Source organism: Bombus pascuorum, chromosome 13, assembly GCF_905332965.1.
Source record: "Bombus pascuorum chromosome 13, iyBomPasc1.1, whole genome shotgun sequence".
In the NCBI taxonomy this organism is placed as follows: domain Eukaryota; kingdom Metazoa; phylum Arthropoda; class Insecta; order Hymenoptera; family Apidae; genus Bombus; species Bombus pascuorum.
The window spans coordinates 10,316,748-10,342,294 of NC_083500.1; the positions used below are offsets into that span (position 1 = coordinate 10,316,748).

General features: G+C 34.3%; 1 protein-coding gene across 3 annotated transcripts; it reads right to left on the reverse strand.

The window, feature by feature from the left end:
- Nucleotides 1-112: 112 nt before the first annotated feature.
- Nucleotides 113-24,015, reverse strand: LOC132913823 (neuropeptide-like 1). 3 transcript variants are annotated; one of them, XM_060972419.1, is made up of 5 exons: nucleotides 23,882-24,015; nucleotides 6,575-7,038; nucleotides 5,368-6,134; nucleotides 4,640-4,796; nucleotides 113-2,476 (listed from the first exon to the last, which is right to left on the reverse strand). In XM_060972419.1, exons 1-5 carry the CDS (start codon nucleotides 23,954-23,956, stop codon nucleotides 2,269-2,271), a joined length of 1,671 nt encoding a protein of 556 aa, XP_060828402.1. In that variant the 5' UTR covers nucleotides 23,957-24,015; the 3' UTR covers nucleotides 113-2,268. The 3 variants fall into 3 exon arrangements, with proteins under 3 accessions (XP_060828402.1, XP_060828401.1, XP_060828403.1); XM_060972418.1 differs by having other exon boundaries at nucleotides 4,640-4,802; XM_060972420.1 differs by lacking the exon at nucleotides 4,640-4,796 and having other exon boundaries at nucleotides 2,291-2,476.
- Between the last annotated feature and the right edge of the window lie 1,532 nt (nucleotides 24,016-25,547).

Consider the following 25,547-nt stretch of genomic DNA (forward strand, 5'->3'; position numbering starts at 1 on the left):
CAACTTTATATTTAAAATAAAAAAAAACACGATCTGCTATAGTTAAAATAAATGAATTTTACATGAACGTATTTAACCGTGGGAAAGTAGAAAAGAAAAGAAGAGATATTAATTAATGATACGACAAACAAGATCTGTATTTCATCGTTTATTATTATCGTTTTATTGTCATCTCGTTTACTCGTTATTGTCTAGACAAACACATTGATACATTCTGATAAAATCGAAGGCGATCGAACAACGCCATCTGCATTAGTGATAAATCGTTGATATCGATCGGTTTGTAATTACCACAATTCTTCCAGAGACCGCGCTTTTACATTTAACATACACGTATTACACAATGATCTATCGATAAGTACTGAAACATGTATCATGGACAAAAAGAAAGCTGAATTTTGCGTTATTACTATAGAGCCTGCAAGCCCTCAGCGCTATAACATTTACACCGACTACTGTTATACGTCGAAGATCGCGTCACGGCTTCCTGTATTTTTTCTTCTATTTGCGATCGTGAACCGCGGCTGTAGAAATATCGAGTGAAAACTTCGAAAAAAATCTCCAACTTGCTCGGTGAACATCTCTCAATCGAACGATGAAATCCTTTCGGATACGGAAATGCTTCAGACCATCGAGTAATTCTATCTGATTGTTCGTTTTACTTACTACCACACGAATACATCTGTGTTTTCAAAGTAAATGCATTGAACGTAAATAGTAAACACTAATGTTATGTAAAACTGTTTGTTAAAAAAGAAAACAGTATGTGAAAAATTTCAAATAGAATTGTGAGTAATTTACTAAATAATTTAAAAGCAATCCTAAATATTATTAAGACATTTGCATTTAAGACATATTTTACGTTGCAAAACAGATGTATCCAACGATAAGTAAGGTAGCTTCGCGAATCAGATCAGACATTAGGATTATTATTCTTAATATAACGTTATTGTCGCTGGTTATCGTCCAATTACATTAATTTTGGAGAAAAATATTTCTGAGAAAGTTTCTTAACGTTAATAGAAGTCGCAGGAAACATTAAGAGGTACACGTGATATGTTTAATCTAACGTAAACAGCGTGAGAAATTAATACGAAAGTAGAGGCTTGAGGTTAGGTAACTATTATCCGAGCAACGTACAATTTTCTAATATTTCTGATAATTATACTTGCACGCCGTTAATATTACTCAGAAAGTAAATAAAATTCCTGCAAATGATAAGGATGTGTGCTGCCGTACAAGAAGGGGCCATTCGTTCTGTGTAAACATAATTTCTTTGTAGACTATAAAATACTAAAATAATAAAACTACATGATCGAATGTGATATAAATTACTGCAATAATTGGTGTTTGCTAATCTATTAGCAACATTTCGTAAAGAATTGAACGTCACTCTGAATTTTATCTCGTATTGACTGCTATTTTCCCTTAAACGTACGCTTAGAGTATTAAGTTAGTAAGCACTAAATTAAATACAGTATATAAAGTCGTTACATGTATATATATATAAAACAGTACGTGTCAGACTATACGTCGATAGGAAGCGTAAATAATTCACTTTATAAAATCTTCGGTTGCTAGTGAAAATTAACAATACCGTTATAGTTAGTTAATACTTCGAGCTAGTTAAACATTGATAGCCGTTTGAAGCACGAAAAAGCTTTTAAATGTAGCATACCGTAATAATAAATACAGTACCAGTCATCCATCGCATATAATACTTCTGAAGTTTCCACAGATTTGAGCTTCCATCGTTTAATCTCAACCGATATATTTGGATCGTAAGTAATTGCAACAGATTCCGCTAGATTGTTTAATTTTAGACTATCTTATATGAGAGTAACATAGAATAAAAATTAAACTCGAACATAAAAATTAAATAACTTAATGTAAATTCATTTACGATTCGATACCAGTTGAGAATTAAATCTACTTATTTCCCTGAATCTTTAGAAATGATTTTCATTCAGTAGTTCGTCAAAAACAAGCCATAACGCGCCCCATATACTTTTACTTGCTAAACGCGATGATTCGAAAATACATTTACCAGTGTCAGATAACTTTAAATCAAGAGAAAAGTTACCAGCAAATAATCTCGTACCGGTTACAGATAAATATCGAAAATTATTCGAAAATAAATCTCGTTTCTCAAAGTATTTACGTATTTATAATCGTTATTCAATTCCAGAGATGTACGAGCAAAAGTATGAACAGAATGACTAATCCATCGATATTTATCGTGTGATATATAAGTAAAAAAAAGACTATTTATGACGATTTGGATCGCAACGAGTAAGGAAGTTTTTCATGGAAATAATTATCCGTAGTCGGTAAGACGAGAAACCTTTTGAAGCCGTGTCGACAATCCCCATGCAAGGCTTGAACGGAGTGTTTCCTTGATTTGAAGTTAGGTCTTAGCGACCTTGTCGACGAGTTGGCGGAGTAGTCGGACGAGGGCCCATCTGCGGGATTCTCCCTAAAATACATGATTCAAAATTCGTGTCAAATCGCGAAATTACGTTTTCTCTAGTTACACTGCAAATTACTAGTCTATATAGCACATATAGTCTACATAGAGTCATCGTTATTACGCTACACAGCGCTTAAACATTGATATCACTAAATACAGACTACGGTCAGAAAAATGGTACAAGCGAGTAGGAGGTGATTCCTTGCGTAAAAATAAATCAAAAGTGGCAAATAAGTATTATCGAGAGATACTACTTATGCGATGTCTATCGCGTCTATTGTCTAAATGCTATAACAATAGTAATATGTAGGCAACAAATTTTCAAGAAAATTTATTTTACACTTTTGATTTAGTTTCGCATGAGGCATTACTTCCTGTCCAAACGTATCATTTTATCGACTGCGTCTCGTGTAACTGCCATATCTAAGGAAAAAACGAACACAATGGTAGGTCTTCTTTATGTTTGCATAACAGCTTGTGCCATCTATTAACTAGTCTCTGCATAAAAAATTCTACAGATATAAGCTTACAAAACACTCAAGTTGTTCGTTGATAGAAACGAAATTTCGATGAGCGAAGAAGTTTGGCAGCTAAACACATATCTAATATTCAACACGTAACTACTTAACAGCAAAGACAGAGCAATGTTTTAGCGATAGAACTTTGACATTTTAGTAAAATCTCAAATACGCATCCGTATGAAATAACCTTAACACACTTTCCGAAACAAAAAAAAAATAAAAAAAAGAAACATAAATTTTCTATTCGTAATAAAACATTGTCTGCCTACAGAATAAAGGATAAAGAATAGGGTAATCTATTGTAGTACCTATACTCGTTTCTTCTTCGACTAAAAGGAACATCGACAAGATCAGAACGTTACTTACACTTTACGATTTTAGAAAACGAGAAAGCGCTAAAATAAATACACATTGTAAATCAAATATTTTCTCGTCGAAGTCACATAAAAAGGTATGTTCTGCTTTTATAATATCCATCCTTTCCATTTTCCTGTGAAATTAATGTATCGATTATAAATCACCAATTACAGGTTAATACGAATCGAAGTTAGAAACGCTCGTTCAGATAGATGACCCTGTATACTGTATAGATATAGCAACGATAATTTAACAAAGGACAGCTCTAAAACTATGATCAAAGAACTACCTATTGACTATCGACTGTTCGCACTAGAGTAATAATGTTGTTATATCCCAGCCAATCTAAAACATCTACCACATCAGCGCTGTAAATTGGCCGTAGCATCGAGTACACAGTTCCATAACATCGATAAGTGCACCACATCGAGACACCTACATTGCAGTTGCTACTTAACTACCGTGAACGATCCACGTGGAAGTAGAAGAAGTAGAAGCAGAGGATGGTATATTGGCAAACGTTTGGCGTAATATGGTCATCGCGTTTTCTACGATCCGCAGAATCTCCCTCTGCGAAATACTCGAATATTCCCGATGACTCGACGACTTGTTTCCCGACGATCGTTCTTTCTTTCCATTCTTTCTACACTTTTATTCGGCCGTAGACGTTCGCGACAGCATGACGAGGGGAGAATGGAGGACAGTACAAAGAGAAAGACGGAGAAAGACAACGACACAAAGAGACATAGGAGAGATATAGAGTAATTCAAAAGATACGATGGACCATCGGGAGAGACGAACCAGGTATTTCTCAAACTATCTGTTAAACTATCCGTCAGCGCCGCTTTGTTATATAATGGGACGCGTCTGCAGATTTTCATTCGTCGTATCTGTATAAAATTTTGTCAAAGCTCGATATTTCGTTATCTGATAAGACTAAGAATTATGGAATTAATACGAATTTATTGTTAAAGGAGCTGCTTACATCATGCTCGTAAAGGAATCTTTAACTACGTTTATTCGATCTACGATGATGATTTCAGAGGCAACTTGGGAAATCCATTTGGTAAGATAATATAGCTATCGTTAAACCAATCCATCTACACCGTAATAGCGAGGGAGGAAACGAAGACACATGAAGTTTAGAAAGAATTGTTCGCTATACGGGGAAATGTAATATCCAGTAAATCTTTTAAAATACATAAGTTTGAGATGTTTCTTTAACAACGAGGTCCATCTCTTCCGGAATTACCCTAGAACGACGGAGCAGGTGAGAACCTAATGGTCTGACCTGCCATTCGGATACCGAAGTGAGCGCGAAAATCGCGCGACCCTCAAAGATGGAAGCCAACCAAGACGTGCCAGGGCCCCGATGTGTCTTTTACTCGCTTGAAACGTTTCCGGGTAGCCGAACTGGTCTACCTCTGGCTGCATCTCCGGTGCAGAACCTGTTTCTGACATTCACAGATAGCGCTCGATTTACGCTCGATCTCTGACTTTCACGTTCAACTACGTGGTTGACATGTCCATTCCCGACGACATGAAATACACTCGCTCGAACGGGTCGAGGTCTACTTTTATCGGACTCTGAGTGCACAAGGATGCTTACGAGGGACATAGCGTGTCGTATTGCTGTTATTCGGTTGAAAAGTTAATTAATCTAATCTGTCGTAAGGATGGGATGGACTATTTAATAGAAAAAGATAGGAACTTGCTATTTGGTGATTGGTGATTGCTATTTGGTATTTGAGAAACTATTTCCATTCTTAACACTTTGTTCAGCTATTTTTCGAAAATACGAGTTGACGCGAATCATTTTCTCTGTTTAAAGCAATTGTTAAATTACTTGATATATTAATACATTTTTCTTTCAAAGAAAAAGGAAATAATAAATTTCCCTCGAAGAATCAACAATCTCATCTTTCCACAAAGAATTTCCTGGACACTCGAATCGAATTACAATTTTCACTCCCTAAACTTCCAACTTATTGCACAAAGAAGCAAATACTCTTTACTCACCCATGAACCTCTTCTCTGCGTTCGGGTACTGTCCACTGAGCGCCTCCATCATCTCTTCGTAATCAAAACCGTTCGTATTTTGCATAACAGGCAGAGGATACTCGTCGGAGAAGCCAATCTGTCTCTTGGGTCTCCTGATGTTCGAATCGATTTTCGTCAAGGAATCGTTCAACTTTTCCTCCGCAGTCTCATAATCGTTTCTCTGACTTTGTTCCAGATTAATCAGTTCCTGAAGATCTAACAGGTCGTTTCTAGCATTCGTTTCGTCCACCATCGATCTACCATGACGGGAAAGAGCTCTCAGGATCACGCTTCCGGGCAAGAAAATTCCTCTCTTCAATGAAACTGGCCAAGCGGAATTTTTCGCCAGAGAAGCGACGCTTCTCTGGTTTCTAGCGGGAAAATCGCCTGTTCTGGCCAAGGAACCGACGTATCTTTTCCCATAAGGGAGTCCGTAGTCTCTGGCTACGGATGCCACGTTCCTTTTCCCGTTTTGAGGTAGAGTGAACGTTCTCGCCAAGGAAGCGACGTTCCTTTTTCCATTGTAAGGCAAAGTAGATTCCCGGTTGTTACTCTTGCTCTGGTCGTAGTCACGAACCAAGGACGCGATATTACGTCTACCAGGTGGCAACGCGAAATCCCGAGCTAATGCGCCGACATTTCGTTTTTCCATCTGGAAGTCTCGTGCGAAGGCTTGCAAATCTGAACGACCGCCAGAGAGGAGATAATCACGGGAGATTCCTGCGTCGTTTTGTCCTGGTTGCTCGCTGTTTGACAAATGTTCAGTGAAGATTAACTCCGATTTTGTACATTGTGAAATTCCTGACTTTTCGTTCATTCCGTTTATTTTTTGAACAATCAACGCTAAACAATTGATCGAAACTTCTAGATGATTATTTATCCTTACTCTAATTTTCTAATTTCTGTTTCAACGATTAACTAGTTTCATTCTTTTTCAGATTCACAAGAATTACTATCAGTTCTGAATGTAAACATTCTTCAAATGTAACAACACCAAGTTATTGTAGTCCTTTCATTTGCGATTTCGTTTAAGATAATTTATGCATTAAGAAATGATCTAGCTGGAATAGCAGACATTAAGACAAAGGATAGAACAAAATTTACCACGAACTTGGAACTTGGTTGATAAGATGTTGCATATGTACCAAACTAATGCTAAATACGTACGTACTAAATACGATTGTACCTGGAAATTGCAGCCCTTTTTTCTTCGTCATCTTCGTTTTCAGCAATACGATCCTGGATACTAATCGGTAGATCATCGTTTTTGGCCAACGTTGCGAGGCTTCTTTTCTGAGATTCAGGCAGGAACTCCCTCGCATCCATCTCGTCGCTATCGTCGAGCAAACGTCCAAGGAGATCCGGTAACTTCTGTGTTCTTCCATTGAGAATAATGCTGAGATCACCACGCATGACCGGATCCTTCAATAGTTGCAAATAAACGCGACCAGGTACGCAGATCTCCGTGTCGTCAGTCTCCTCGGTTAAAGCTCTCAGATGTGCCATGTCGTTACGACTTTTTGCATCCTGAGTTATTCTCGCTGCTCTAGAATATGCGGCTAAATTCGAGCTGACTTCCGGATGGCGCAACAGAGCCAGGAAGGCTGCTTTTGGCATGCATTGAGTGTTATCTTCATCCTGGCACGTCACCTGTAAATTTAAAACAGCGTTTGTTGAGCTCAGTGGATTCGTTGTGAAGATAACTGTTTAAATACCTTTCCAATGGAAATTAAATGGAATTGGAAATCCATTGTCTTCTCGCGACAGAAATCAATTTTGACATAAATGTTAAAGTGTCGAAACGATAGTTTAATTAAACTATACTTATCAAATAACATTAGAGCAATAATTTGTTCTATCTACTGTGTCTTGGTAAGAATATGTTCGTTGTTCTGCAACATTTTTATACTTGGACCCGTCTCGAACGAGGAAATAACTGTTTTAATTGGAAACTTAAAAAGCTATTTTATCTTTCAGCATTGAAGATTTATATTGTGCGCTTATGTATCGTCGATAATTCTTTAAAATCAATTTTCTCAATAAGGATCCTTATAACAGGGAAGATTGATACTACTACGTGAAGTATAATAAGAAAATCCCGTTCACGATTATTCCATTATTACCTCCCCTTCGTTTATATCGGTTATAAGTAGTTGTAGCTCCAATATCGACGCTAATATGTATCGATTTTGCAGATATTGTAAATTGTTAGCAATATCGTATACCTTCTTAATCATCAAAAGAAAGTAAAAATTCAATTCTAAGACCATTACATAGGAGAAAACAATTCTTGACTTTATAGCGTATCGAATAACATTTAAATTTTATATTTTTAATTTATTATTTAAATTTATTATTTAAATTGTAAATAATGAATTGATTAGTTGCACAACTGCGACTAATCATCCTTGAATAAACTATGTATTCAATTTATTTCCACCAAAGCCTGGTGTTTCAAATATTCCATAGACTGTACTATCGTTTTTGGAATATATCGATCGAATAGCTTTCATAAAGTCAAAGAATTTATCAATCCATTCAATTCGAGAGTCAGTTTTGAACTCTGGCCATTGGTTTAATTAGAAGCAGGCAACCATTTCGACAAATGCAACGAGGCACAAAATTCGAAATAAACTTACACGTATCAGTCTCTAACAAATAAGCAATTGACGTAAACAAATTTTGATATATTATTCAGAAAGATTAGTTTAATCGCACATACAAAATTGGAAAAATCAGTGCAGTATAAAACCGCATAATAACATGCATAACGCGTTACTGAAAGCTTATTTTACGCCTGGTATCGCATGAACGATCTATCTTGGGAAACTAAATAATTTCTAACTGGATAACGGATATCCATAATATGCATAAAGATTGCCCGAGTAAACCTCGTATTTTATGCAGTGTAGCTAGAAAAGTTTGCGACCGTTTATTCGATGAGAGGAAAACTTGGATTTTTTAACGGAAAAAATATGAATAAATGATGCTTCCAAGAAGAGAAAGTTCAGTCCTTAGAAGAAAAAATTCTGCTTTTATATGTTTCTTTTTCAAGCATGCAGAAGGGGATAAGTATCGTTTGAGAAGAAAGCAGAATGTTTTACTCCAACAAAATAAAGATATCACAAATTATTATAACAGAACATTTGCTAAAGTATCGTCGCTCCTCCTACTCTGAAATTATTTTGTTTTTACCTTGCAATCGTCATAACTTGAATGTGAATATAATTTGTATTCTACACCCATACGAGCTACACCCACACAGACTAAATTTAATTACATAGTTTTAAGCACCACTATTCAAATACGCAAGCAAATTAATATAAGGTGGAATATTGGAATAAGATGGAAACACGAAAACTTGAACTTGAATTTATTGCGATAAAATGAGATCGCACAAGCGAGACGAAAATTGTAGAAATTATATTTCGTTGGAATGGTATAAAACTTTCGAGACGAATATTTTCCATGTAATTAATTAACGAAGAAATAAATTAAACAGTTGACACACGTTCGTGAACTTGGCAAGTGTCATAGTCTGACATTTAATATTTGATGGAACGCTACAGGAGAAAAAGACCAAAGAATCAGCGAGAATCTTTCAATTCTAATTCATAGTCGAAACGAGGAAATTAATTAATCGGTGCGCGCGTGATGTGTGAAATAGTGGACAGATGCGTCGTAATTAAACAGGTTCGTCGTGTCATCAAAAATTAATTTGGTTTGTTACTAATTAAAGAACATATCATTTGAAGGCAGATTTCATCATGCACGATGCTGTTCTGTTATTTACGAGAGATAGATCGCATAAATGATATTTTGTGGAAAATTTAAAATAAATGGTTAGCTAAAATTCCGAAAAGTTTTACATATGTATGTAATATGATATATATATAATGTATATATATCATAATATGTATGTACAGTTTTCTATGGTAAGTTTTTAAATATTTTCGTGAGTCAGAATATATTCTCACGCATTGCATCTAAGGAATTTACTAATTTGTATGCTATATGACATATTCTAGTATGTTCCAAGAATTCGTCGGTTCGAATACGTTCGACTTCCCGCAAAGCTAAACATCCCCACCCCAATACGAATGTTAGACGAAACCACAGCACGGGCATCATTCGATTGTCGAAAATCGTGGCGTCAAGATGTATCGATCGACACTTGAGGTCATTAACTGCGTAATACGTTTCCAATGCTATTCTTCTACGTTTATATGCCACTATTAGGTTTGTTTTATTAATACGCGTTCATTTATTAATTTATTGAACATTATTGTAACAAAATTAAATATCCTTTCAAGTTCTTTTTTATTTTTTTATTCTTCGATCGTACATTTGACTATTATAGTTATCGATAGCTCGCATTATTTACTTTTGAAACAGATTTTGTACTCGTATATTATTTCGTTTTAATATAATTAGTTTTGGTATTGTATATTTGTTTCCTTTTACACAGATTATTGGTTAATAGCGAGATCGACATGAAAGAAACAGGAATTCGAAATATAGAGGCTATGATAATTAACGTTTAATTTGGCGGAAGCTGTCTTCTCGTGATCATATTGCTCTCCGGATTGCTGGTAATATTTAGTTATTGATACAATTATTCATTCCATGATACATAACCTTATAACGTATAATTGATATGTCATAGCTGAATAATGGATAATCTATAGCTTGTTAAGAATACTAAGATGAAATTATAAAAGATTATAGAAATTAATTTGCTATTTCGAGTATATTAAATTATTTGTCTATCCCAAATAAATTAAAGCAGTCATTTTGTTGTTTTAATTCATACTTTCGCACGAAATTCTAAACAGAGTAGCTTTGCTTAACAAATGTCTGAACTTAATCTAGATGCATTAGATTTCGTCATATTCGCAAGAAATTGAAATAACATATTTTAAATTGAGCTCAGTTTACAGATTAGGAAAAAAGGACCATGAGCTTCCAACTTATATCTTGATATGTACATTTCCTATACGAATTTTCTATAGTAGTGTCATCTTCTGATTTTTTTAAATATGTAATTTTTATTATTCTCATAAAGAGGTCGCTATTACACCGGGATCACTTTTGATATGCAACACAATCGACACTGTTTTTAAGAACAATTTTTAATATTTCACGTTTTCTCAAAGGTTTTTTACAACCTCCACTTTTTCCCGTTCTCTGGAGAGGATCTAATCCGTAATTAAATGAATGCTTCAAAAGCCAAGAATGTAAGTAACTTGCATGTTGTACTTCAATTCCAAAAAGATCAACTTCTTTCATTATTTCGCATATTCCAAATAATTAACACTGTTTAATAACAATTTATGATATTCGCGTTTTGTTAAAGATTTCTCACAATTTCCACTTCCACCATGGGACTCGACGGTTCTTACTTGATAACCGCTTTTCAGATGACTTCTCGCATATCACAGCATCGATAACGACCTTCACGTCTAATCGTAAGTTGCATGCATCTTTGTTCCTCCTGTCAGTCAATCGTGTCATAGGATGAAAGATTCGATTCGACACGAGTGACTGGTATTAAATAAAAATTTAAAAAATTTTAGAATTTAAGATGAGATTGACGATTGATATTTTATATTAATTCGAGTATCTCGGATTGAAAATATGTTTACTACAATAAACTTTTAAAATAAAAATTAATATTCTGTGCAAGGAACTTCGCGATAAGCAAATTTAGGAATCAAAGAAACAAGATTCGAACATGCTCTTGTTATTTTATTTGCATTAATATTTAACTTTGAATAAAATATTGTGTTACTGGATCTGATATTTGCATTGAGTCTTAAACGGTTTTTTAATAAATATATTTGTCGTTTTTTTTAATTTTTTCAACGTTTCCATCTTTTTGACAAGGAAGCTTGAATTAAATTTACAATTAGGTGAGATACATTAGCAGATATCTGTAAGTAGAATTAAATCTACAATTAAATAGGATGTTTTTGAATGAAGTTAAATTCGTGGTTAGGCTATTGTTAAGTTAAATTAGAAAGCATCGCTTCTTATCAGAATAATATTTAGATAAGGTAATTTAAAGTAGAAAATAAATGGCTGGTTAGTAGATGAAATACAATGGACTTCAGCATAACGCATTCCCCTATACTGAGGCCAATGTGATATAGTTCTTCTAAGACATATTTCGCTTCTTCTTTATTCTACCCTTTTTTCTGTATTCTAGATTTTCATGCGAATGAAAATGTTAAATATTGAAGGAAAATTTTAAACAAAGAGAAATATTATTTGATAATTCATTTGGATATTCGTATTTCATCCGATCAGGATCCATTTAATTAATAGCAAGGTTTCCTCAGAACCTGCCAAGTCAGCTACGATAAGCACGAGCATGTTCTCCAATTTGACATATTCTATTGAGCAAACTAGTTAACAAAGCTCGGTAACACTAACCCAACCTCATAATCGTGAACAATGTAAATACGTCTATTATTTAATACATTTGAAACTTAATACACGAAAAGAATGTGCAAAGTATTAAGGTAACATAATATATCTACCTTCAATATTAACATAAAAGATATAACTTAGAAAAAACGAAGCTGGCACCCCGCTGGGGGTAGCTACCCACATGCTATATTTCTTTTTATTTTATTTTTTTTTTTTTCACCAATAAGATATAACACTTTACCAAATGTCCATAAGGACAAATTGTAAAAAAACCAAAATAAAATTAAAAAAAAAAAAACCTTCAATATTAAAATAAAATAAATTTCTGTCAGTTTAGTCGATATAATATCCTTGTTAAATTCTGTTGAAGTGATCGTCACTTCTGAGAAAACTCTACATCTGGTCTTCGGTTTCTCAAGCACCTAAAGTCATCGATAGCGCGTAGACAAAAGAATGCGTCGAGGAAAGACGATAAGCGGTACACGTGCGACGTTGGTTTCGGCGGTTGCTTTTAGTCTCAGGGTAACGTTGCTAGTGAGAGGATCTGGATCGGCTTACATAGTACCACATATTTTGTATTTTACTATTCACAATATATATACTTTCAATACCTTGCAGTTTGCCCACGCATTTCTTTAATTCCATCCACTGAATAACCTTAACAAATTCGTTTTGGTTTACTTCTGCAAACTTCCTGCAAATTTGTTGCATTGTTATCCTATTGCTGTCGTGGTAGTACTAATATTCATTTGCCGAGAAAGTAGTTGAGATATATGATAACGAAAGATGATATTTGTGTACTATATTTAATTATATTTAATTGTGAGGGAAATAGTGAAATAAACACACGTAACTTCACGCCTTCTGGCAGGTGCAGACATTTTATGAAGTTGGGACAAATGTCGAGGACGTTAACTGCGTATCGTGAAACTAAACAGCAATTTCGTGCAGCCGAGTTGCTCGATATTACACAAACTTCATTATACGCTAACCCACAATGAAGCAAAAGTATTTATCACACTAAAAGTATGAGAAATCGACGACAGGATGATAATTCATAGCAAAATCTATTAGAAATTAGTTACATAACGTTTACTATATCTTTTTTTATTAGTAAAACGTATTGTATGTTTTCATATCAGTATTTAAAGTTTATAGTTTACATTGAGATTTATTCCAATTATTATTAAATAAAAATTGAAATGTTATTCGCGAATTAAACAAAAGGAAAAACAACTATTCTACCTTCGTTTTATTCTAATTGTTCGTTTATTTGTTTATCAGAATTATCAAAATTATCGCAAATACTTCTGTTCATTGATTTAAATATCATTTGAAAAACAAACATATTACAATTAAAATACGCATTAGGAAAATAAAATAAAAAGTAAAAATAGAAAATTTTTACCGTGTAACTCAAATAGAATTCATCTCTCAATTTCCTTTATTTTTTAAGTGACGATCATTTCTCGGAAAGCTTAATTTTCTTTCAAGTATTATCTTGCTATTGTTTGCCCTGGATTATTTTCAATTGTCTTTCACGCAGCATTGTTCTTGATTGTATTTTCTGATCTCTCACTTGACTTACATTTCAATGAAAGACTATCAGTCTTAAATCGCTAACAAATCATTGTTGTTCCTTAACATACTGAATACTTCTGGTAAAGCTTACGATTAATTTTCCAGATCTAAATACACAAAATTATCCACTTGAATTTCTTGATGCCTCGTAACGTCGAATAACGAAGATGTGATCATTTTATTGTAGTAGATGTATTTTAATAATTCACTGCGGCTATTATTTCTCTTCCCATCATTTATAACAAGCATATTTCACGTTACTAGCTGTGCATTTTTTTATACAACTAATATAAATAATTAAAAAACTCGTCAATATCTTATGAAACTTAAACAAGTTATGCATAATGCATATCAATGAATTCGCTGCATATCGAATGAATATTCTATGCATCTGACACACTATGCAATGCTATTGAAATGTTGATCTCCTCTCTATGTCACATTTTACGTACCTATCTGATTAGCCGAAACACAGTATCGAATTTGCCGTGTTTCAAAATCAATTCTCATCGATAAACATGAATTTCAAACTTAAGAGCGAGGTAGCAGATTCACGTACATCCTAGAGTACCAGAAACGTTTTAACTTCAGAAGCAAATTCTAAATTCTAATATATTTTCGTTTACTTAAAAATTACGTATCACGCGTATCATACGCACATTTTGACAATATTAAAGGGAAACCACTGTTGATGTTAGCTGGCAGTAGGTATTGTCGCCGATAATCAAGAGCGTGTCTCATTAAATCTACCCTCGTCTCACCCCTTTTCTTCGTACACGTTTAACAACGTTGCCCTTGGTCGCGTAGATTAAATTGCATTCCTAAAGCGACGCTCGACTGGCATTTAAAAGTTAAACGAATATTTCAACGAATTACCTAACTAAGCCACCATATAATAACCTAAGCGCAAACGTGTACTTTGCAATTTTGCTTTGAGCCATTGTCCTTGCAATTTAGTCCAATTCCACGAAGTAGCTTCATTACTGTTCAACAGATTACGTCGCGTCATGTTCATTATTCAGCTCTTGTTGCTGACAGACCACACAATTTTGAGTATTCGTTATAATAACCAGATATTTCTCCGCGAATATTTATACTTTTATATTTTTATGAAATACGAGTTATTAAAGATTTTAAAAATAATATTTTAAAAATAGTGTTAAAAATAAAATTCCATACCTTAGTCACAAAGGGTTTCGTAAAATTTATCACAAGCCTCGTATTCGTCTGCTCAAAGTCAACAAGAATCTATACAGCCCTGATATTTCGCGTATTTAGAAACGACAAGAATGCGAATTCGTCAAAGAGCGAAATTCTAAAGCGCGTTCTTTGAATGTCCAAACCCCAAAGACGATGACTCCTTACTTTTGAATCTCGTTTCTACAGGATAAACTGTTAAAGTTTCTGTAATTTCGAGGCTTACCCTTGAGTTATTTCAGTCACCGGGTTTCTCGTTCCGTTACATAAATCAAGAACGATTTCAGAGAAAGCCCGACAAAATTAACCGAGCGAAAATCATCCCTGTCAAAGGAAACAGCCAATTCCATTGATCGAGATATATTTATTTTCCTTGGGAAAGAAGAATTGAACCGAATTTCTCTTATCTGTTTTATTTTTATATGTCGTAACGAAAATAGGTCCATCAAATTAATAATAATTAAAAAAAAAATAATAATAATGTACGAGTTCCAGTAGCTATTTTTACACGGTTTTGTTTAAATGACTTTTTATTAATTTTCTTCATGCTACGAGAGACGAAAAGCTTATTATTATTTATTATTTAGGTAATTGGCGGATTACAAATATAAGTAAGAATGTAGAGAGACGAAAAGTTACATTTACCTTATTACATGGGAATATTAATTATCAGAAAGTTTATTAATTTATTTATACAAGTATTGCCATGTCTGCATTGAGAATCTCTCATTGCCTACCCCTTAAAATCTCAGAAATCGCAAAATACAAAAAGCACAGAAATAAAAGAAGAGAAAGAATTGAAAAAACGATGAACCATTTTTAAATCTCCAAGGAAATTGTATCGCAAGTTGATCCATTCGTAAAATTTTAAATTGGTTCTGAAGTCGGTATGGATTTCGCGATATGAAACTTATCCGATTAGAATTTACCGACAGAGGGACAGGAAATCGTTTGGACAACTGAAGCGACAAGTGACAAAGCGTTTTCCAATTTACTGGAACGAGTTTCGATAACAGCCACTCGAGAGACATAGTTCCTTCCTTCGTAGAAGAAACTGCGCAAACATTTCGCATTCTCCACGCGCGTCTTCTCTTTTTTTACGTGCAATTGTATATATTCTACGTGTGTAACTGTCTCTCTATTTTACCGACTTGCGAGCGTTTCGTATCGCAACTTATCACGTGGTCTTGCAGAAGAAATCATTTAATGCCCCTGTAAACCTGCAACCCGCCTATCGACGCTGTAATGTTGCGAATGAGATTATGCTCGACGTGGGTAAAATAAGATCGTGTCAATGATACATAAAGAACGAGGATTTCTTTTGTGTTATTCTTTATTAAATTACGCGAGAATTTTCCGTGACATTAGAAGATTTATTTACAAAAATGAATATATAAAATGCATAGAAGTGTAAGAAAAGAATCCTCACAGATTTTTAGTTCTATGCAATGCAACTAATTTTATTTGTTTTCAAATTAAAATATAATTTCTAAATTGCGGATGTTTCTTTTTGGAAAAATCAGAATTGTAAAAATGCACAGATTGATGTAGAAAAATATATAAAATATCCAAAGTATGGCACTCGTTGTAACATTTAATAGTCGAGAGGAATTTTTACTTAAGTTTTACATAATAGTAGCAACAGCAGAGCCTTTTATTCAGCCTAGCGGAATAAAAATAACTCGATTCACAATTATCTTCTGTATCGTCTTGCATTCTCACTTATTCATCTATACGCACATCCATTCGTTCACAGACGCAATCTTATTTTACCCTTATTTTTCTATTACATATTATCTATTGTCTATCACCTGTCTAGCTATTAACTGTATTATATATTATACAATTTTTTCCAAAATATAAGTTCCGTACAACTTCCCTTCTTTTCATTAGATTATAATAAATGATAGGAACGGAATGTTGTAAATAAAATATATTAATCATGACTATAGGGACACCGCGTGTTGTCACCTGATGTGAATCGTATTGCTCTGTGTTATGATTTATTCTTGTCACTTGCACCAACCTCGCAGACTAACCGAGAAAATATCGACAAAATCGTTTGAATAACGTTCCTCACAGTAACATATGTGCACGTATAATTAAAGACCTATCAGCCAAATTTCTATGCTTCGACAAATATTTTAAACTGTAGTTTGATAACGTCCCATGCAAATACTACAGAAGACTGGCATTCGTATTTCTTCCCTCACAGAAATCAATCTTTGTTCTCTAGTTAATTACTAGCTTACGTGTATTTAATTAAAATCGAATTTCATACAGTTACAGTAACATTTTTCATCGTTTTTACGATTACAGCTATTGAATTTTAAAACCCTGTCCGGGAGTCAATTTCCCAAAAATAATTTCATAACTTTTTTTAAAAGTTAATTGTGTTAATTGTAAATGTTTCTTGAGAGAAATATCTTAAATTTTTGCGAGGCTAGACTCATACTTTAATTTCATAAGAGCTAACTTGAAAGACTCCGATCGAACACTACAGTTGCTGAAATTTTTTAAAAGTACCAGTCTCTTGCAAATATTATAAAGCTCAGTTCATAATTCTACCTGACAATAATAGCGATTATTGATAATCTGCAAACTATTATAGTGATTGATGCGGCTGTGAACGACGAATTAGAAAAATACACGAAGCTGAATTGTCTAAAAGCAATTCTCCAAATCTTCCCGATGGACAAATTGCAAACAAGACAACGAATAAAGAACGCTCGATGCAAGAGATCTATTTCCACAAGGCAATTTGCCAATTCCCCTGCTAACGAGCTCCGATCCTAGTCCATCTTCGTTCCCAAACATGTTCAAAATCGCAGTGGTTAAAGGTGGAATATCATTCGTTATGTTTCACTCAACAGGGTTTCATCGAGGTTTCCACGCGAATCACATTTCTCCGCTTATCGCGTGTAAACCGACAGTGACGTTTGCAAAGGGGAAAAAAAAGGATCAGCTGAAAGGAAGGGATGGATCATGGATGACGATGTAGCAAGGACAGATCCGCACCTTCAATGGTTGCTCGTTCGTGCGAAAACTCGACGGACGAAAAGCACGACGAGCCAGTTTCGCACATAATCCGGCGAAAGAGATGTGACCTTTTCGTTATCGTTTGATTCCCGGAACACGACAGTCGAGGTCAACGAGAATCTGCTCGGTTGGACCATTTTCGGCACTCCGGTACATCGCGAGGGTTGCTTCGTGGAAAATATCTCCGCTCACCGGAAATCGTAAATCGTCCGATACGTGGAATAGCAACTCTAATATGCGCAAAGCTCGACGAAATCACTGTGACGTGGAATTTCGAAGAAATTGTTCTACACGATTTTGAGCGGGCTAAAAGTGATGTAGATTAATGGCAGCAACCCTCGGGTGGGTGGAAGCAAATGTTCGAATGAAAAGGTCATTTGAACTCGTTTTTATTCCTCTTGTAGCGCGCTTCCCATTATTTATGATTTAGTTATTTCAATTAAAGATCCGGGAAAAAGCAATTGCGATTATTTGGTAGGAAACTTCTAACCGTTTGCAAGTAAGATTGATCGTTTTGGGATACGAAAATAATTTTAGATGCGAGCGTAGACGTGAACAATTATTAGTCGATGACTCGATACTATGTTTAATTAACCGATAAAATTGCAATTCGTTTGCGAAATTTTGATACCAAAGAAATATTACAATAATTGTCTACGAACTAGTTTCGATCGAATTGTTTGACTCCTAAACGATGTTAGAAAAGACAATTATTATCGAACGTATCTGATGACAGTTGCGCACATAAAAATTCATCTAAATCGCCAACTTTAATTAACTTGTCCACTATTGACTTCCAATCGATATTCATATGATATTCCTCGTTTAGAAAATACATTCCGAATCTATCGGTATACTTCTGCTTTTTTCCACAATATTGGATTTCATTCTTACTCGTTTCTATTCATTCTTAGTGACAAAAGCTGCTAATGGAATTTATAGAAAATATTCTTACGCACATGCATTACCAACTGTGAAATATGCGTTTGAGTTAAACAATTAAATTGTTATTCAAATACTCGAGTAGATGTTATGCTAGTTGCCACCGGTAGCATTATCTTTGATCAACTATGTTTTCAAATGTGTATTCCACTCTCCTGTAAACTCTCATCGCGCTTTCACGAGACGGAAATTACTGATCGTCGATAAAAGCCAGCGCGATGTCTTGAAGAAGGTCCTCATCGCGGATCACACTTGAATTTGCACTTTGATAAACTCCGTATGCTTTACCATTTCCCGTGCCAATGCGAAATGTTCTGGATCGTGTGTCGTGAAATGTCGGTCGGTAGTAACTACGTATTTAAACCACCTGAACATTTACTGGTAGATGCCACGAAAAGTTCGCAAGATAGGGTTTCAGAATTTTGAGAAATTTCAAGAAAAGAATATTCTTAATCTTTCCCATTGCGAACATCTTTACGAGAAAACTAATCGATCTCTATGAGAAGAGTAAACGACCATTTGGTGTTTTCTATTCGCAAATTTAAGAAATTGGACGAAATATATAATTATATAATTGTTATATAAATATATAATTTTAATTGTCGATTACGAATTGTGAAAAACATACATCTTTATCGACTTCAATTTTCCCAAAAGCAGAACTTTGTTTCGCTAACTTTTTGTCCATAATGTCGAACAGATCTATTGTTTCGTTAAACAGTCATTTTTTCATTGAATTATAACATCGTTCGTGTCTCGAAACCGATGAGATTACTCGTTAAAATCAATCCACGACATACGATTCGATAGAACGTTGTTAAATACGAGATCGCAACCATGAAATAGTAGAAAATATAATAAAAACCATATTCAGCTAATGATCGAATGGCTAGTAAACGCGTTGTCCCGGTTTATTTCCAAAGGATATTCGGAATGTAAATGAAGTTGGGCGCGTGTCATCCACAGGTCGCAGTGAATAAAAGAGACAATGAATAACCACTCTCGAAAACTAATTAAATTTCCTGCAAGGATCCTGCGTTTCCTTGCTGGCAATTGGCCGTGCTCGACGCGTAAAACGAGCAAGAACGATAGTAAAACTACCTCGAACGATACCTATTTACGCTATTTTTCCTATTAATTGCGCAATGAATATAATACATTGCCACGGAAACACATTTTTATTAAATTAATTATTTGTAAGAAAATAACAGTAACAGTAAGAAAATAATAGCAAGAAGGTAAATAATTTTGAAGTAACAACGAGATTCTGTTACAAAGGTTAAAAATAATGTTCTCCAGAGGAGGATCTTTTCTTTGATACTATTGATATTAATTAATATGAAAGAATCGATGGAAGAAACTAAACAACTCTGAAGGAAAGAGTACAGGTAAAGAATAAATTGGACAAGAAAAACAAGATGATGCAGAAATAATGATGCTTGCTTGACAATGGCCTTAGAGAACTTTAAGACGAATCAGCGACAGTATCGACGTTCTATACAAATTTACACGGTGAAATTAAAAAACTTGCTGCATCGAGAAAGTTGTCGCGATCTTGGGAAAATTTCGCTACTTCGTGACAAATAAAACTTGACGATGAATGGAGTTGGGAATTGCCTAGAGTAAAGAACAATGGCGCTCTCGAATGGACCATTGTGTAAGAAATCGATAGCTTTTTGCTATTTCTTTTTATCTCGTAATCACAGTGAAATTATACGCGTGTTACATCACGCCTTTACAAAAGTCTTCTTTTCTTATCTCCATGAATAAAAATAGGTATTTTAGACACAGGGTATATTAGAAATCATTTATATGCGAAAATGGATAGAATTCTTCGTGGGAGAGTAAGTTGGAAATGGCAATTTTTAATTACGAGCAATTCGACCGAAACGTCGAAGAACAGTCTCGTCGTAAGCGATTTGTTCAAATTTATGAAACTTTTTACTTAACACCATGTTAAAATTTTAGATACGTGTTTGAGACCTTGTCGCGGTGTAACTTCTTACGCAAAGAGGAGAAAAAGTCCAAGTATAGTATCTTAATTAATTTTACATAAAATTGTAAGTTTCATCCGAATTCTAATACATAAATGACTTATACATTATCTCAAATTAACAAAGTATCGATGTAGCGTCGTAGAAAGATTGATGGGAGGAACGTACAGTTTAAAAATACTTCATATAATTCCCTTTCTGTCGTAAATAATTATTTCATCGAAAACGCGTACATTCTTCAACAAGTATACCGCTGGATATTTAGTAAAAGATCACACAAAAATGCCGCACAATCGCTATAATTCATATTCCTTATGATTGATCGGTTTAGTTACGTGATCTTTATTGTACACCATCCAAATGTCGATGGTCATGATTTACGCCCCCGAGCATCGAATAATGATTCTGACGATGATTAAAAACTGTCGATTTTTCGGACGATAGGTACCACGCTTCTGTCTGTTTTCTTTCATACATGCAGCTGATATTTGTCCTTTCTTTTTCATCGTATAGATGACATAGATTTTAATTAAAAACATATTGCACGATCTGTTATAATTTCATCTGGAAGAAAGTAGTAGATTTTAAAGCCGATTTTTACTTCCATATCTGCCGAACAATTGTATTTTATTGATACAACGAACTACTGATTTCATATTTACGAATTATTGATTTCTTCCTTCGTGTTAAGTTAACGCAATGGCAAAGAAGATAATATAATAGAGAATAGGTAGTATTTAATTTACGCATTTTCTATTTGAAATAAACACTGTTGGTATCGTTCAGGAATAAGATAAAGAGAGTGCGTACCATATTGGTTTTTCCCATTTATCACAACACGTCAAATTGACACAAGGAAACGAGGGTTAGATTCATACATAAAGGGAAGGTAGGCAACATAAATATTTGCGGAAAAAATTGCACATTTATATGATACATTTATATGATATATGATACTTAACGTTTTATATCGAATCAGTTACAAGAAAAATTGCAACAAATGTTTATGCAATTGAATCATTCGGTGTTTTCATCCATATGTTTCTATGTTTCTAAAATGAATTAATTTTTTTATTGGAATAATTAAAGAAATTTTTAGAACACATCTTTTTTCGAACATCAAAGATTACTTGTAATTTCTCGAGTAAAATGAATCTCTATACTTTATCCGTGTTATCCATCGTTTTACCTCCCTTGAAACGTGCCTTTTATTACTCGGATCGGATCACAGAAACACTTGCGATTTAAACCCTTGGGCAAAGAAACGCACTAATTAATGAAGCTTTTTAAGGAAATGATATTCTGAATATTCAATGAATCTTATAATGCCAATTATGACGTACGGTTATCAAGCATTCTATCACCAAAGAATCGATCGATTTATTAAAAGATTTCCATACTCACTTACTGTTGCTATTGGGTTGGCAACTAAGTGATTGCGGATTTTGTCATTAGGTGGTAACGACAAAATCCGCAATCACTTAGTTACCAACCCGATATAATATGACGTTTTGCCATGACGTTTGGACAATTTGCGTAGAAAAATATGTTGCATAATTTTAATTACGTAGGTGTTAAATTATTACTATTATAAGAATGTATTAGAATTATTTAGGAATTATTAGGATTTTGAAAGTGCTAGATTTATACGCTGCAATTAGAACAGTTGTGAATTAATGAACTGTATTACGATTCATAATCTGTCAACGTAATGATAATCTATTATAGTCGATATCAATCATCTTAATCTTTGTATCAATGTTATAGTATATCAATTGACATGTTAACTATGTACATGCTTGCATCATAATCATGAGGAATCTACTATCAAGTTTCTGCGATTTCTTTCCAAATGGTGAACTATTTAATCAACTAGATAATATAACATAATTTCAATTAAAGATGAAAAATTCTTTAATCGATCGCTGTGAAAAGAGGGAAATCGTTCACGCGGACAAGTCGGAATAAGATTACCAATTTTCAACTACGGAATTTAATTATTACTAGAACATGCGACTCGATCTCTATAGTTCCGTATTTCGAACGCTAATCCATTTGATCAAGATATTCCCTTTGTTCCGAAATTCGGATCGCATTTTGAGAGCGTTAATTACCCAACCATCAAATTTCAAGCTATCTAAAATTTTTAATAAGCACTGGTACTCTATCAAGAAGTTCTCGTGTTCCGTACGCTCGTTAATTTCAACGTTCCTGAATCATTTGAATAATTATTTCTTTCTCTCTGTTATTAATTTCTATAAAAGTATATTTGTATACATTAGAAAAATTTTATTGCATAAAAATAACAAATTTCTTGAAAGTACGTATACTTCTGAATTAATTTAATAAAAGATTAAATAAATGTATATTACCGTACATATTGATAGTTTATTTTACAACTAAAAATTGTTATTTTAGCGAATCTTCTCTGCTAATGTCTGATACTCGAAAAGTTATTAAATTCCATTGAATATTCTGAAATTTAATTTACGATGTTTTTAATTTTCGTTTAACGTTATTGTTCGATAAATATTATTCGCTCTCAACGATCATGTTATTTTTACAAAATTCTTTTCGTAGCACGTTTCTACAGAATTTGGCTTTTCCTAAATCGTAATAATTCTACAAATTTTTAAATTCCCGTGATGTTAATACTACATTAATAAAGTAACAAAATGCATCAAGAATGTTCAAACTATGTCATTGTATCGTATAGGAGAAAAAAGGTATACTTGTGAAAATATGTTTTATTAAATTTTACAAGAAAAATATAAAAGTCCCTTTACGAACCTCGCGTAAATGAAATTTTTTACTCCACGAATAAAAATCGCAGCGTGGAATCAGATTAAGGTATTCCTTTCATAGTCTGAAAGGATACGTTACCGTAAGAAATTGAAAAATTAGAAAATTGCCAGCCATAAAAATATCGCATAAAAGATGCACTTTAAAATCCAACAAACCGATGGTTACGTTCATTGCTATTTTTTAACTGAACACATTTGCATTTGCTTACTTTAAATTCTTCGGTTTATTAAACCACGCTCGAACGATTACGAACCCCATCGTGGACAAACTAACGAACAAGGATACCAAAGAAGTTAGCAACGACTCTACATATTCCGTTCTTAACGAAGTCGCAGTAACTTTACAGTAACTTCGTCTTTCCCTCAATTTCTCCCAACTTTCCTCGCCACCTGACGCTAAACGCGTACGAAAAGAAAAGTTGCCCGCTAAGTACCTAAAGTAAGTACTTTGCGACGAAACGACCGAAAGGCACAAAGTGGAAGGAAGAAAAATCATAAACTCACCAAAGGAAGACGGATCTCGTTGACGACGAAGATGTAGAGCAAGAGGCTGACAAGGTGGTTTCCGGTCAGACCCATTTCGTAAACTTTGTCACAGTGTCCTTCCAACGCGGTTCGCCAAATCTGAATACCGGCTATGTACGCGGCCGCTTCCTTATATAGGGTACATTTCACCCCGCGCAGGCGTTCCATCCCCCATAGAGCACACCTACACCGGATGGTACACGCTGTACACACACCATCGCTGAGAATTTCTGTTGGTGGATCACGCAATATGCGTGGATCTCCTGTACCGTGTACACCTCATCCTCCTCCAATGGACCACTTTAAAAAGGAAGAACGAATAGAGAAAAGGAGAGAGAGGGGAGACTAGAGAGAGGGGGAGCTAAATCGAGATGAAGAAAAAAGAAAGAGATACGACGTGATTTTTTAACTACGACTCGGTTAATATGCCCGTGGATTATTGCGTGTCGACGGGAAAACGCGATGACTCGGTTGCTCGAACGAGGAAAAACTTCCTGCGGAAACTTTATTGGCACTTTTGACTTCCCTTTCGCCTTTCTTTTTATTTTTAGTCCTGTTTATTTTTATTTCGCGTGTTTTTTTTTATCCTCCGATGAATAGCTCATTGATTCCGTCGTCGAAGAAGCGGACACATTGTAGCGAGTCGCATTGTCAGCGACACTTGATAATTGAATCGAGGACAAAGACCTTCTGTGACTTTATTTGAGGAACTGTGCAGGATAGGTATACCGAGGTTGTTCCGAGGGGAAATGCGAAAGCTGTCGGTAACTTTTCGCGGTTTTATTTTCGAGTTCGCTTGGGGTTTGAAACTGTCTGAAATTAGCTTCTGATGCTCCTTTAAGGGAAAAGGGGAATAGATGGTAAAGGGAAGGGAATCGCGCTGAAATGTATAATTAACAGGCATGAAAAAGTAATCTTTAATGGAAACTTTTTGGTCCGTTTTTACCTTCGTGTTCCGGAATTTCGATGTACGCGACGCAGCTATCTGTGCGGAAACGTGTAAAGGACGTGAAAATGCAGATGATAATTTTCATTTAAAAAATATTGTTTTAAAGTATTCTTATTTTTACTTTTTATTACAAAGTTCATGTCCAATTTTTGAAACATTGAAAAAGTCAAACTACGATGGAATGAAATTTTTAATAAAATACATCCAAAGAGTTTTATACAAAGCGTATAATCAACCATTAATTATAATGCACCGTTTAAGTCAGCTATTAAACACCGTGTCAAATTTAAATTCTGTTGCGATATAACATACATGAAATTTAGTTTAATACCATATGGCGATACTCAGTCGCATTTATCAAACACGCACTAGATCTGACGTAACGGAATAATTGTAATAATGTAAAATTTGGAATAATTATCGAAGATTACTATTTTATTTAATTATGTTTCATATCCGAATAAATACAGAAATCGCTAAAATTAATATCGAATAAACAAATGAACATCAAGTTGTTTAATGACTATTAATGGAGAAGAGCACGAACTGAACATTCTCTTGGTAAAATAATAAACAAAGAAGTAACTTGAAAACGGACGAATTTTATGCAATATCCCTCTCAAACTCTGATCTAAAAGCATATAGCAGTTTATACAGTCACAGTATATCCTTCCTTAAACCGGCCTGTATAAATCG